The sequence below is a fragment of the Lonchura striata genome, chromosome 7 (assembly GCF_050655825.1).
Source record: "Lonchura striata isolate lonStrDom1 chromosome 7, ASM5065582v1, whole genome shotgun sequence".
NCBI classification, from domain to species: Eukaryota; Metazoa; Chordata; class Aves; order Passeriformes; family Estrildidae; genus Lonchura; species Lonchura striata.
Window position 1 is genome coordinate 14,515,517 of NC_140709.1, and position 15,188 is coordinate 14,530,704.

At 38.4% G+C, this 15,188-nt stretch overlaps 1 protein-coding gene across 3 annotated transcripts in view; it reads left to right on the forward strand.

Moving 5' to 3' along the window:
* The first annotated feature begins 249 nt into the window (after window positions 1-249).
* The window catches only part of XRCC5 (X-ray repair cross complementing 5), a 49,911-nt gene continuing 34,972 nt past the window's right edge, over window positions 250-15,188 (forward strand). The window contains exons 1-9 of one of the 3 annotated variants that reach the window (XM_085584213.1): window positions 250-304; window positions 933-1,022; window positions 2,397-2,507; window positions 3,056-3,239; window positions 4,935-4,983; window positions 6,525-6,647; window positions 9,360-9,545; window positions 12,446-12,560; window positions 14,191-14,329. In XM_085584213.1, the coding sequence (XP_085440339.1) occupies window positions 2,433-2,507; window positions 3,056-3,239; window positions 4,935-4,983; window positions 6,525-6,647; window positions 9,360-9,545; window positions 12,446-12,560; window positions 14,191-14,329 (871 nt within the window). In that variant the 5' untranslated portion in view covers window positions 250-304; window positions 933-1,022; window positions 2,397-2,432. Of the gene's footprint in view, window positions 305-932; window positions 1,629-2,396; window positions 2,508-3,055; window positions 3,240-4,934; window positions 4,984-6,524; window positions 6,648-9,359; window positions 9,546-12,445; window positions 12,561-14,190; window positions 14,330-15,188 lie in introns of those variants that run through there. The other 2 variants (XM_021526169.3, XM_085584214.1) reach the window with 2 other exon arrangements.

Below are 15,188 nucleotides of genomic sequence, written 5' to 3' on the forward strand. Positions count from 1 at the left end.
GCTTGTCCTCGGCTACGCTCCGCTCGACCTACGGCCAAAATGACAGGCACGCCCGCGAGATGTGGCGCTTGGAGGGAGGGCTGCGGGGAGCCCCGAGGAGAAAGATGCTGGAGGCAGCCGCCATCTCCCCTCCCTCCTCCACAGCCTGCCCGGGCTGACTCAGTTTCCCCCTCAGCCCGTCCCGAGCCGCTAGGCGGCGCTGCCCCCGGCGCGGCCGCCGCGTTCCCGGCGGGCGGAGCGCGGCGCGGCGGGCGGAGCGCGGCGCGTCCCGCCCGGCAGCAGCGCCATGGCGCCCGGCGGCAAGGTGAGGGCGGGGGTCCGCGCTCCCGCAGGCACCGTCCCTGCCACCCATCCCTGCCACCCATCCCTGCCACCCATCCCTGCCACCCATCCCTGCCACCCATCCCTGCCACCCGGCGGCTCCTCCCGTGCTGGCCGCCGAGCCGCTGCCCGTGCAAAGCTGGCTAGCTCAGAGGGAATCTGTTCCTGCTTCAGAGCACGGTGCAGCTCCCGCAGCAGTGACTGCCATTGCTGGAGTAACGCCAGAACTGGTTTTGCTCTGTTGAAAACGCAGTTTGTGTGTGTGGCGCGTTTAAGGGAACTTATTGGTGAATGCCGTGTTGAGGTCTCTCGTGTTACGGGGCAGTTTGTTATCTGTTAAACACAGCTTTATCGGTGCTGCTGTAGCCATCTCTCTCTTTGCTTTATTATAGCTTCTTCAGCACCGAGAGGCCAGAGATAAAGGCGGTTTGTTCCATCTCGCCCTTAGCAGTACCTGGTCCTACGGTCACACGTGCCGAGCTGGGGGCAGGTGTCGCTTAGGACCCCGCAGCTGAGAGCAGCACCGGGGGCTCGGGTGGGATGGGCAGAGGTTAACAACAGCGGGAGAGACACAGAGCAGGGTTACCGCCAGAGCTCTCCTCTTCCTGCAGGAAGATTCCACATACCTGAACGGGCACCCAGCTTGGGTTTGCTGCCTTCCAGAAGAGCATGTTGGCACTTGACACTTGGTCGTGTGTTTTGTAAGCAAAACGGCAGCTCTGCAGTCCTGCATTTCTTTGGCTCCTCTGCTGTTATCCTGCCATCTTTGAAGGGAGTTTTACCCCTTTTGGACAACAGGATGGATTTGGCTGCCAGCCATTGTGTGTTTTTAGGGAGCACAGCACCAAGCTGAGGAGGGTCAGCAGCTTCTGCTGTGGTAGATACATACAGTGATTCCTCAGGCTGGAGGTGGGCACTGCCAAGTCTCTTGTGAGAACGCAGTGCAGCCTCTGTAACTGCCTCTGCTCCACTCTGAGCTGCTGCAGACCTGGCTGACTCTGGCACTTTTCCCCAGCTCCCGGGCAAGCCACTGGTGAAGGCAGGGTGAGGAGTAGAGTGCTCAGACCTGCTGGGCAGCTTGTGGAGCTCTGTAGATCAGCAGGTACTTGGAGTTGCTTGCAAGGCCATATGCAGAGCTTAGACCAACACCTTTTCTCACTGTTCAACCATTTTGCTTTGAAGAAGCAGACTCTACATCTTGTGCCACTTGGCAGATTTACGATTATTGTCCACATTTTGTCAGCTTAATTTCTTCTGGAATTGGATATATTTTGTATTTTAAAACAAGTCACCTGCCTCCAGCCTAGGTAATATCTGACTTTCCTGTGTTCTGGCAAACATTGTTTTTCAGGCAGTGTACTTTAGTCTATTGGCAGCCCAAAACGTAAGGTCTTGATGTATATTTAGGGTACTTTGGTTTAATCCATGAGAATAAATTTGAGCTGGCTTTGGACATGCAGAGCTTCATTTTGCTGAATTCCTCTTTCAACTACATTTATCTAGATGATTAATCAAGATACGGGGAGTCTGAAAGAACTTGAGAGGAACTTAGAGTCAAGTGAGAAATGGCAAGAAACTATTTTATTTAATTCTAGTATATAAATCAATTCATGGGCAGACTTGAGCAGTGTTTTGTATAGATCAGTTAAAGAGGTGATTAGAAATACAAAAACATAGACTAATGTGAGGGATTTAAGCTCCTAAATTGAAAATTGAATTAATCATTCCAATTGTCAACTAAAATATCTGATTAATTTCCTGATGCAGAAAAGCCCTTAGATCCCGACTATGTTCATGGGACTGTATAGAAATTACATGACCTTTACAGGTCATTGTGTAACATAGGATTTTTTTGTATTTTCCACTGAAACGTCTGGAACATGGTACAGGATGAAATTATTTTCTTTTCAGTGCAGTTATACCAGTTCTGTCTTCCACCATTGTCTCTTATTAACAGTTAGTGTAAAAGTAACCTCTTGTAAAGTTGTTTGATTTTTAAGTTTTGCATGAACCTTTTTAACCTTTTCAGTAATTATGCTTGTATTTTATTTTTTACTCTCACTCATGCTTTTCAGGTGGCAATAGTGCTGTGCCTGGATGTAGGCCTTACAATGAGTTCTTCCCCTGGTGAAGAGTCTTCTCTTGACCAAGCCAAGAAGATTATGACAAAGTTTCTGCAGAGACAGGTGTGTGTGACTTCATAAGTGTTAATAACATCTGTGAAACATTTTTCTCGTTTACTAATAATTGAAATAAATGAGGAATGAGTGAGAATTAGTCTCTATATATGCAGGAGTGACAGTGCTCTTTGTTTCAGCAGTGTTTTTTGTGCATGAGATGTGATAGGTTGGTTACCCTTTTTCTTCAGGGCAGTAGAAACTTTTAGGGAAAAGAATTGCTTTTCTCTTTCTCTAAAATATTTCAACACTTATTAGTTACCACACTGAAGATTCACTTTGAGGACTGGATCACCCAACTTTATTTGTTTTATCCCAGATAAAACAAATAGCCTCTTGCAAATTTATTAGTTTAGCCTCTTGTAAATTTATTAGTTTAATTATATCTAACTTTGTGATCTCAGTCTAAGTTTACATTTTGAGAGGATAGCACCAAATAAGTAAAAACCAGTAAATACATTGTAATTGATGTTTCAAAATTAGTTAGATTTGCCTAACATAGTTGTGTATGAATCTACCTGGTTTTTATATCTATTTTGTGTTCTCTGTATCTGCAGGTTTTTGCTGAGAGTAAAGATGAAGTCGCTGTAGTTTTGTTTGGCACTAATGGCACTAGAAATGACCTTGCCAGTGAAGATCAATACCAAAACATTACTGTACATAGATCACTAATGCTGCCAGATTTTGATCTGCTGGAAGACATTCAAAATGTGATTAAAGCAGGTTCTGCACAAGCAGACTGTATCCTTTTGCTGCAGAGCACTTCTTGAACTGATTCAGCTACATAGGAGACAGGAAGTCAGTGTTGCAAAATTGGGCTCAGCCTCCCAAGTTTTAACTACTATCAGAGTTGAGCTAATTTGTGGTTGTAAGTTTGTCCAAAAGCAGACTTAGCTGCTTTTTGACGTTCTTTTAGGCTAACAGATGTAGCCTTGGCCTTAAAAAGAATCATTGCTTTTATGAAGTGTTCTGTTAATTAAAGAGAACAAAGATAGTAATATAATTTTAGGCTTCAGATAAGGCATGTATTTTTAAAATAGCATTACAGAACTTGGCTTATGCTTTTTAATAAAAATTTTGTTTATTAAATAAGTCAGCGGAAGTTCTAGAAACCAGACTGTCGTGGTTTCAGCCCAGCTGGAAACTCAGCCCCATACAACTACTTGCTCATTCTGCCACCAGTTGGATGGGGAGAGAACTGAAAGGGTAAAGGGGAGAGAACTGAAAGACTAAAAGGGAGAAAACTCATGGGTTATGATAAAGGCAAGTTAATAGGGAAGTTAAAAGCTGTGCACACAAGCAGAACAAAATCAGGAATTATTCACTGCTTCCCCAGGGCAGGTATTCAGTCATCTCTAGGAGAGCAGGGCTCCATCAGACTTAACAGTTACCTAGGAAGACCAACACCAGAACTCTGAATAGCCCCCCTTCCTCCTTCCTGCCAGCTTTATGTGTTGAGTGTGATGCCAGGTGGTATGGGGTATCCCATTGGTCAGTTGGGACCAGCTGTCCCTGCTGTGTCTCCTCCCAACTTCTTGTGCCCCTGTAGCCACCTCGCTGACAAGGTGGTGCAAGGACCAGAAAAGACCTTGGCTCTGTGCAAGCACTCCTCACCAACAACTACAACATCCCTATATTATCATCACTGTTTCCAGCACAATTTCAAGACACAGCCCCATGCCAGCCCCTGTGAAGAAAACTATCTCTACCTCAGAGAAAGGAGAATAGAGGTTTATCAGACTGATTTATTCATAAAGTATTTCTAACTTTGCCAAGTATTACTCCCTGGTTTGAATGCTGTTCATGTTTGACTGTCTTATGCTCTTAGTTATATGTAACTAAGGTGAAGAGTTTTAAAGGGTGATCTGATCTGTATGATGTTCCTTCATTTGTTTCATTTACATTCAGTTCAATTTCCTGTGTTGTCTCTCTCTGTCCATAAAACGATTGCTGTGAGCTCTATCCAGGCAGTCAGAGCTGTTTCAGATAAGTGTGCAGACACTCAGATGGCTGACACATTCCCAGTGGACATTGTGATGAGGCAGAAACTAAGAGATTGTCAGATGCAGGTGGTTCAAAAAAACTTGCATGAGGCAATGATATATATATTGAAATTTTGTTGGTGGATTCAGAGTAATGTTCTAAAGGTTAGATTGCCTCTTCATGGACTTCAGCCTCATTGACAGTTGAGAATCTGAAGGAGTCTTTTTAGTGTTCCATTGGGTAGATGGGGTAGAGACAAGATCACAATACACAAGTTATATAGGGACCCCTTGCACATCAGTTATTTGAAAAGTATTTATCTCAAAAGAGTATTTCTTAACTAAAATGCGTGTGTCAGTCTTTGAGAGGGAGTGAAAATGTAAAATTGTTTTATATTAAAGCCACTTATCATTTCTTGATTCATATTCTGAGATTTTTCTTAATTTTGCCTAGTTTTGGATGCTATTATTGTATGCATGGACTTGCTTCAGAAGCAAACAATGTGAGTATGTAACTCGAGGTCTTACACAGAAGTCTGACTTTGTACTGTTTTCTTGTCAGTCTTATATTTACTATATGTATAAACATGGGAAGTGCTTTCTTAAAAAAAAAAAGAAAACCCAAAACATTAAAGATAAACAGCACACTACAGAAATTAGTCTCCAAAGAATCCTTGTGATACATCTGATTTGTCCAGACAATTGGAGAGCTTTCTGAGGCAACTGGCAACCTCTAGTAGAGCCATGAGAGTATTAATACCATTAAAGAAGGCACAAAGCCTTCCCTTTGTGTCCTGCTTTTAAAAATGGATGTTAAAATGCTTAGAAAAGGGTTATTGAATTTAAATGTGATGGCACATTTTAGAAAACTAAAAAGAAAACAAAACTAGAAAAGTGAATTTGTTCAGCCTAGAAATTTAAAGAATGTTGGAGATGAAGTGGCTGCTTGTAAATATGCAGGCTGTGGGAAGTAAAGGTGCAGTAGGAAAAGACACTCTTTAAGCTGAGAAAAAATGTTGACGTCAGTGTTACAAAGTTATCAGTGCATGTACTTAGGCTGGCAAGGTGTTTCTAACACTCTGAAATAGTGGTGCAAGGAAAGGAAGGTAACTGCACTTCCTCTCAAACCAGAGCTTGATCATGTTTCTGAAAACATTATATGATCTAATTGTGAGTGCAGAAGACTGCACTTGGTGATGCAATTTATAATTTTATTAATAAGGTCTAATCAGTGTGGAAAGCTGTATCCATTTAATGGTTAAAACTGAGTTGTGAAGGAAAATTACTGTATTTATGGCATTATAGACTTGATAGCTATGAAACACTGGGTTTTCTTGTAGCCTGTATACACCAACCCCTTTGATATGGAGATTGTATTAATCTGAGAAAATACTATAGGATAAAAATTCAAGAAAATCACTCTTGTTTGATTATCCAGATCAAAACTGTACCAATTCAACTGCATTTTATTCTGTCATTGGCCAGCCTTCCTGATCTGTACTGTTACTACTTCTTAGAATATTAAGTAGTATTGAAAGCCCATCTTCTCTAATGACTCTCCTGAATTAGATTGCTAAAATGGAACCCCACCAGCAGCAGTAATTTAAAATACATTTTCACAAGAACAGACTTACAGCTGCAAAGGAAATAACCAGTGTAATTCATAAACAGCCTAACATATTTTATTAGCATTTTATCCACATTGATGAAAATTGGCAGAATTCCATTCATTTAGATGTAGTTACTGTCTACAGTCACAGGGCTAGAATCCTCAGTTTTAGGGTAGGAGAGAGAAAGGGGAAGCATATAAAGATAAACACAGAGAAAGGGGAAGCATATAAAGATCAACACTTAGGATGAATAGTATAACCTATGATAGAACAACTTCTACCAAATAGGTTTATTTGTTTTCTTTCATTTTACAAGTATATTTCTTTGGTAAAAGTAATTAAAAATATATTAATTTTGTTATTATTTTGTAAGGAAATAATTTAAAAATAGCCTTATGTTTTCAATATATGTAAATGTTTTTCTCTATTTCAAGAGGAAAGAAATATGAGAAGAGGCACATTGAACTGTTTACAGACCTTAGTAGTCCTGTCAGTGAGGATCAGCTGGGAATTATCATTGCTAACTTGAAGAAAACAGAAATTTCACTTCAGTTTTTGTAAGTATTAAAATGGCTGTAATGTACTATGCCATCTTTTAAAGGGAAATTATTCTTTCTTAATAATTATATTGAAATAGCTGGTGATCTGCTGGATATGGTCTCTTCAGGGGTGTACCAGTAAGGAATATGATTATTGTAAGTACTTCTCTCAGTTGTATGTACTTTGAATTCCACTTATGAGCCAAATCCCCTTGGTCAAATAATGTGCAAATAAATGTTAAGATGATGGCTTTTTCTCCACTTAAGCTTATAGCTTAGAGCCAAAGTGTAAAATGGGAGACAAAAGAAAAATATAAGCAGAGCATTAGGAAACAATAAACCAAAAATAAACCAAGAAACAGTGTTTTTGTCACAGCAACAAAAGGTAAGGGCATTACTGGGAAGAAATAATGAGGTAGTGTTGCAGATGTTAATAGCTTGATTCTGGTGTCAGTAGAGGAGCAGGTCTGGAGAGAAGGGTTATATTCACATTGATGAGCTTGGAAAATGGAAGCAATGTCTTATGTGTTAGAACAGGAATCCCTTGATTGTCATGCTGTAGATACAGGCATTGATCCAGATAATCAATAGTGGTGTTAATGTCTGTATTAGCTGTTGCATGTGATGGCAACTGGAAGCTGTGAGCCTTCTAGAGGAGTTTATTTAAAAGCAAAACTTTATGTGGCTGTTTATAATAAATACTTTCACAGGAGAAAGTTAAAGCCCTAGATTTACTTCTGACCATGTACTTTAGCCTAGATTTAGCATTCTGTAAGGAACAATGTTATGAACTTAATAACGGATTCATTTATACCATTTGCCAACCCATCTGGAAGATTAGAGGGGTTAGATAGGAAAATGTGACTGAAAGTCATGGTCTGATCCACAAAACATCTTTGCCTTTGCTTAGGGGAGGCTGGATGCAAAGATACCAGGTTCCGTCTACACCAGAAAAGCAGTTAGGCTTCCAGTGTGACACACTCCTCCTGGCTTATTTGAGCTGTTGTTGGCACTGGAGGGAGTAGAGGTGCAACATCATGAATCTGAGTACCTGTGCAGTCAGAGTACATCTTTTGGAGTCCTGGTGTTCAGCTACTGCTCCCTTGTCTATGAAGCAGAAAAGAAATGTTGCTGTTACAGCAATGACTTCAGGTTTGCAACCTGTCTCCCAGCCACAGGAACAAAGGATTATTTGATTGTTACTTGTACAAATATAAAATGCTTATTAAAAAAAAAAAATCTTGCTAAACATTTTGTTATAACCTATGCTTCCATCTCTTATGCCCTGATCATAGACTAACTAGGCTGTAATTTGGAGCAGAGAGTTAGTTTTTCTCCCTGTTTCCAGGTGCCAAGCACATGCTGAGCACTGTGTAGTGTTGGGTATTACGTACTTCTCATCACAGTAGTCTCTGGGTATTGTATAGTGAATGTAGCCTAACTTTTACCTTTCAGAGGTTTGAAGCTTTTTGATGTTGCCCTATCAGCTTAAAAATACAGTTTCTATATTTTGTCAGTGGAATCTGATTCCTAAAAAGGTACCAAACACTTTGCCGGAGCTTGATCTTTAATTTTGCTGTATGTGACACTGTTGTGCATAATGTTAACTCTGCTTATTATTGGTTGCTTCGTGGATAAGTTTAGTGAGGACTAATGAGGTGAACGTATGGTAGAGATGTGTAGGTTGCTTTTTAAAAACATAATACAATGCTAAAGTTATTTCACTTTGTAGAAATGTGGTAAAAGGTATCATGTGGTTCATTCAGAATTGGATCAGATGAAAGACCTGAAAAATCTGCAGGTGTTTTCAGAGGCACAGAGTTGAAGATCTTAAAATCTTTCTCTCCTGTGTTTGTTGTACTTAGTTAATACTCTTCTGTATTTGAAGAGCTGCACAATCATTTTATCTATAACCCCTGGCTAAATTTTAAAATCTGATTCATGAAGTGCAGGAAAAATGTGCCATCTTCAGTCAGAAATTCATCCAGTGTTGTAAGCTATTAAAATCGGAAAGAATAACATTTGTTCCAGAAATACCTAATAGCTCCACTGCAGAGAATATCCTGCTTGCTGGCATTTGGAGCTGATACAGAGACACAGGCCTGGAATGGCCTTTAACAAGTCATCTGGAGCAATCCTCTGCTTCAGACTGGGTCAGGTGTATGTCTGTCATTGCTGAGCAGTGTTTGTCTAACCTTCTGATAAAGATTAGCAGTGATGGAGACTCTTCTCTCTCCTCAGGCAGTTGGTTTTAGAGATTATGCTTTGAAATGCCTTTATCAGGTTTTTGACTATCTGACCTGACTGCATGATGTGATTGGAGTGCAGGCAGAATACAAAGAACTGATTGTTTCCTTCCTCTCTGCAACAGCTTTTTGTATTTAAGGCTGTCTTGCCTTCTAATTCCCTTCTTTATTGGCTTTATTTTGTTCAATCTTTTTTAATGGATCTTACTTTCTAATCAACATTGATTTTACTGTCTAATCTATTACTGTATGTAGATGTCTTTATTGATGCACAATACCCAGAACTGGTGCATTGCTCTGGTCAAGATGTTACCAGTGTAGGCTTGAAATACTCCTTAATTTGTTTTGCAAGTCCTGTGGGTCTTTACACATCTGTCTGCAGCTAGATAGAAGTCATTGATCCTAAGAACATTTTTGTTTTGATTTGCTTGGTTATTTTAATAAGGAAGAATGTCAAACTAATTGGTTCTTCTTTTGTTCTTAGTCTACCATTTCCAGTGAGTGTTGAAGGAACTGAAGATACAAGTGCCAGTGTACATGCTCATATGCACAAAAACTCTTTTCCAATAAAGGGTTTAACTGAACAACAAAAGCAAGGTATTGATGTGGTGAGGAAACTCATGTATACTTTGGATGAAGAAGGAGGTCTGGAAGAAATTTATACTTTCAGGTAAATTTGGCTAATACTGGTTATTGTACTATAGATATACTTCCTGATTTCTTCTTCAAAAGATGAAGTTAAGTAATCAGTTGAAGTTAGTGAATTTTATCACTTACTGTACCCTCAGTCCCCTTCATACAGCTTCTTCAGTGGCTTTAGTATAAGTAGAAGAGCGTAGGGATTTCAGGGGAAAATTAATTTTCTGTATCTATATTTAAATGTAAAAATCAGTTTCCTTCCATCTTTAGTGTTGGAGGATTTTGGAGGGGAACATTTCTGTAAATGTCATTTCAAAGACATGTTTTAGAAAGAGATGGAATTTGTGGCATAGTTCACCTCGAACATCTGCATTTAGTGGTGTTCTTTGTTCCTTGGTTGCAGACTACTTTTATCTCACTAGTTTGATAAACTCCCACAAATTCTTTGAGTAAATGTTGTTTGTTGAATCCTGCTCTTTAATCACAGTATGCTGTGCCACTGTGACAAACAATATACTTTTTTATTTTTCATTTTTCTTGCATTAGGAATGCAGGAATTGAAAGATGATTTTTCACTTCTTGTTTTCCCAATGAAAGAATAAAAGTTTGTGTATCTCTGAAAAACTGTAGCTAATGATATATCCAAGACTTTTCTACATAGGTGTTGTCTCAGTTGGGAAACGCACCTATCATAGTCTGATGTTACTGTCTCAGTAGTTCTGCTCTACAATTATGAAAAGTGGTCTTTTAGGCAATGTGATTTTCAGGAAGTTTAGCAGACCACAGCTGTAATGTTGTTATCAAAGGTAATTTTTAGATGAATGTTGTCCCTGTAGGTTTGTATGCTGTAATTCATCAGTTTATTTGTGGGATTTCCTTCCCTCCCCCATCTCAGCTGGTCAGCTTTGCATCTCAGCAGACAGAGAAGCTTCTCCTTGAGCTTTGCTGTGCATTAGTGAAGAGACACGTGTCACTGTGTCTGTGTTCTGTACATGTCAACAGAGCAGTCTGAGTCTCTAGAAAAAACAAGCTTTGTCACTGCTTCAAAGACTGCACAGAAAAGCAGAATCTTTCCTGACCCATTTATCCTTTGCAATAATCCATATGCATGAACCTACCATGTGGCTTGGCCTCTTTATACTTTATCACAGACTCTTGCTACTTTACAAGGCTGTCTTTGTGCCATACTTTCAGGGGAAATCCAAAATCTCTGGATAAATAGGCATTTGGCTAGTAGATTAAAGCTTTAGTTGGAAAAGTTGTTTAAGAGTATGTGAGGTTTTAGATGCAATTAAGTTGCTTATCAAGCTTTAAGAAGTCAGCTTTGCAAATCTGTCATGATAATTGGCCAACGCAGATACGCTCTCCATTTTCCGAGATTAATTATTCCTGCTGGTAAAAATATTTCAACTCTTGTAAAAATAAATTAGCCATGCCAGGAAAATGAGTGAGGAGTTTTTGTTGTGATTTTTTGTTATGATACTCAGCCTATTAGACAGGATGTACTTCTGCTGCCTCTGGGTTTTGAGGGAAGGGATTGCAGAGCAGAAGAGAAAGGTTGTGTTCATTAAATACAAGCTGAAATGTATGTTTGCAAGGTTTTATTGACTGGGTCATCTTTAATTACAGGCAGCATTTTTCTTCTGCAAATATAAGAAATTAAAGGATAGAATTAATGAATTGAATTATATTACATTTTTAGGCATTTGGCACTTGTGTATTTGATTTTTGTACTCATGCCTGACTGTATGTATTGCAGTACTCCTAATGATATAGTACCATGTTCTTTTTTAAAATCCTGTGTTGATGTCTTCATTGCTAGGAAAAAAAAAAATCTTCCTTTCCATAAGAAAAAAAAACCCCAAAACTAGAAAGGAAATTCAGTGTTTATCTCGTATAAAAAACCCAGTGTGTTTTGCCATTCATTGTGCTTTTAGAATTTAAAAAAAACAACTGTTCATACTAGGAAACCTGAAAAGTAGAATGCCTAGTTGAATTCTCTACTGGTCATTTTAGGAGTTTATTTGATTTCTGCCAGACAAGAGCTTTAATCAAGACAGTGGTGGATTCCAGGTTTTATCATAATGTGAAAAAGAGTAGTTCAGCTTTCTTTTATCTTTGCTTTATCATGCAATAAAAGAAAAAAAATTGAGAGCTTTCTCTTTGTTAGAATTTTACAGCCAAATCGGCAATACAGTTTGTATTAGCTGAAAGCTGTTCTTTGGGGCAAGCCTATTTGAATTCACAGTGATATATTATAAATTACTGTGTGTTGTTAATTTTGGACTCCATTGCTAAAAGTTGTGCAATTAAGTTAACACTTTTTAGTATAAATTCATTACAGTTCATTTTTTTTGTGTTTTTTCAACTTCTATATCTGCTGTTTAGGCTAGAAATAGTTGAAATAACTTACTTCATTATGACAGAATGCCCTTAAATTAATGAGTTCACTAGTACTGTATAAAAAAGTGCCAGAAGTTAATTTCTACATAAACAAAATCCTCTTAATTGAAACTGGATTCTTTATTTCTTCAGCTTCACTATAGAAAGCATTTTACCACTTAGAGAGCTTTTTCTAATTTTTGTTGTTCAGCTTGCTACATGGCCTAATTGGATGAGCACAGAAAAATGTAAAATGCTTAAGAAGCAATTGTGTGGTTTTATCACTAGATTTAACACAGTGCCTTTAAGCCCTAGTGTCACACCATCATAAAAGCTCAAGATGGGGATAATCTACTGTACCACCTCTTTTTTTTGTTCTCTTTTCTGACAATGGGTAATGGTAAGATTATTGATACAGTTTATTTGCTTTATGCAATCAAAGCTGAAACAGTTTGGACTCCTGCATTTCCTTAAGGAGAGTGTATTGTCTATAATACTTTATTATAGTTCACCAGAGTTCATTGCTGTTTTCCTGATTCCTTCATTTAGAGAGAGCCTGGAACGCCTTTCAATGTTTAAGAAAATGGAAAGAAAGCCTATGCCTTGGCCCTGCCAGCTCACTATTGGTCCTAATTTGTCTATAAGGATTGTGGCCTACAAATCAGTAAGTGTGTAAGATCATATGTTCCAGTGTAATTTGGCAGCAAGTTAGGTGCAACTACATGTTTTTTGTTTGTTTGGTTTTTTTTTCCTTAAAGCTAAGAAAACAAGGATGAAACAACATCCGGATAATTATATTAGAGATTTTTGTTTGATTGGAAGCCAATACATCTAAAATTGTGGTTCCCACAGCAACTTTAACTTCACCATACACATTAAATAACTAAAATTCATAAGGTACAGAAATGGGAGTGATTACTGTCTGCTCTAGCACTTAGTAGTATTGAAGCTGATGACCCTGATTAAGAATGCTGTGATTGAAGATTTACATTCAGCATCAGTGGTATGTGAGACTTTATATATATATTTCTTAAGCCCTAGGCATGAGAAGAATTTTGGACATGTGTGCATAAAATGATGGGTGTAAATGTTTTACCAGCCATTGTTTCAAATCACATCTGTTGTTATTTCAGACTTGGAATAAAAAGTCTGTTTTTTCAGCTTGTTTGTACTGTTTGGCAGAGCTTGGACCCAGTCTGTTTCTTACGGTTTATATGGTTCCTTTAATCAGTGCTAGGAAAAAATAAGTGTATTTAAAGGCAGCAAATGTGCAAATTTCTTGTTACTGAATATTTAATAGGTGACTGTGTAGTGTGGCAGTATTGATGGATCTGGTGAGATGGAGTTTGTTTTGTTATTTCAACACGAGACTTAGCCTGATATTATGAAGATGAAATATATCTGAAGTCTGAGAGCTAGGTATACTAGCCTTGAAAGACATGAACTTTCTATTTATTTATAGTTATTAATTTTTTTTATTAGGCTATTGTGCCAGACCAGTGCAAATAGACAGAAAGAGTCCCGTCCCAAAGATGTTTACACAAAAAATAGTTAAGTTTGGGAGAATAAGCAACATGAACTGAGTGACTAGCCTGAGGTCATACAGCAGTCATACTGCCATAATGTATTCTGTATTTACTGATTTCTGCTCATTTCTACATTTTTATTCTCATATACTAGCTATGCCATCAATTTCACTTAAGCAGAGAAAAAAGAAAGCAGTTTTATTTCCCTGTAGTTGGGAAACTTTCACTTATTGTAAATACTTATTCCTTCTTTCCTTCCCAAGTCCATAATGCAACTGGGATCTTTTTGCCTTTTGGGGAAGCTGCAGTAATATAAGGTATTTTTATCCTGTAGTGTAGTAAGCCTGATGGAAAACTTGGCCAAGCAAACTGAGTGAACATTGAGTCTTACTGTATCTTTAACATATTTCTTAATGCTTTGTCAAAAGTATTGATACAGTTGGAGGTACTAAATTGCATAGCAAGCAATTTACATGGTATCCTATGACTCAAAGACTTCCACAAATGGCTTAACCTACAGGTTTAATGAAAAACCAGGACAAGTTTGCTGTCAGTATGCTACAGTTTATGTGTTAGGTCTCATACCGATGAAGCAGTGCTGAAAGCACTTTGGTGACAGCCAGAGATGCATTATTTGACAGACTTTATTAGTTCTTTATTGGCAAAACAATGCAGCACTCAGGCTGAGGATTTTTTGTGTGTTCTGTTATGTACTCTGGATCCCATTGAAATGTTAAACATTCATTTTCTTTGAATTCTGATATCAAGGTCACAGAAGAGAATGTGAAAAAAGTTTGGGCAATTGTGGATGCTAAAACCCTCAGAAAAGAGGACGTGCAAAAAGAAACTGTTTACTGCTTGAATGATGATGATGAGACAGAGGTTCAGAAAGATGATACCATTCAAGGTATGACATCTTTATGTGCACCTTGAAGACAAAGGGAAGATAATGGCTTGGACTGTTGGGTCACCTCAGGGCCTCTTAGTTTTATAACTTGAAGCCTAACTGTGGTCTTAGAATGCGAGCCCTGTAGGCTGGTGGAACACAGAGATTGTTGCACATGTTTTCACATGTTTTAAAAAAAATCTTATCTTGCCAGTAGTAGGAATAATAATAATAGGAATAATAGTAATAGGACTAACAACAACAACAATAATAGTAATAACAACAGATGGAACTTAGAAGGCACTAAGTTCCTTTCAGAAGCTTTCTGAACTACACACTGTAGAAGGCCATACCTCAGTTCTGTAGTGAGTAGTTCTGCTACCACTATTCTGTTTTTAGATCTTCAGTTATACCGATAACATGAATGCTTTCATAGTGCTGCTTTTTTTGTAGATGAGCAAGTGCTCTAGTTATTCTGCACTTGGAAAGATGAAGCCATCAAAGGAGGGTTTAGTGTTCAGGAGTACTAGCTTTGCTGTACTATAACAGGATCAATCTGAAGAAGTGGTACGCAACATACTTTTTATGACCTGCAGCTTCTTTCTGAGCAGATTAATTTCCTTAGAAGACTACAGGCCCAGAAACAGCAGGAAATAGTGTACTTACTTTTAAAAATTGAGTTAAGCAAATCTGTTTAATTTTTTGTGATTGTATAGATACATTTTGTTACTAGTTTTTTTCCATTCCTTTGCTATTTCAATCCCACACAAGTAGGGCAAGTATATTAACTATAAAGAGCAGGACTATTCAGATAACAGCATAGAGAGTGCTGTCAGATGAATAACATAAATTGAAAATTAGAATAAGCTGTATTTTTTAA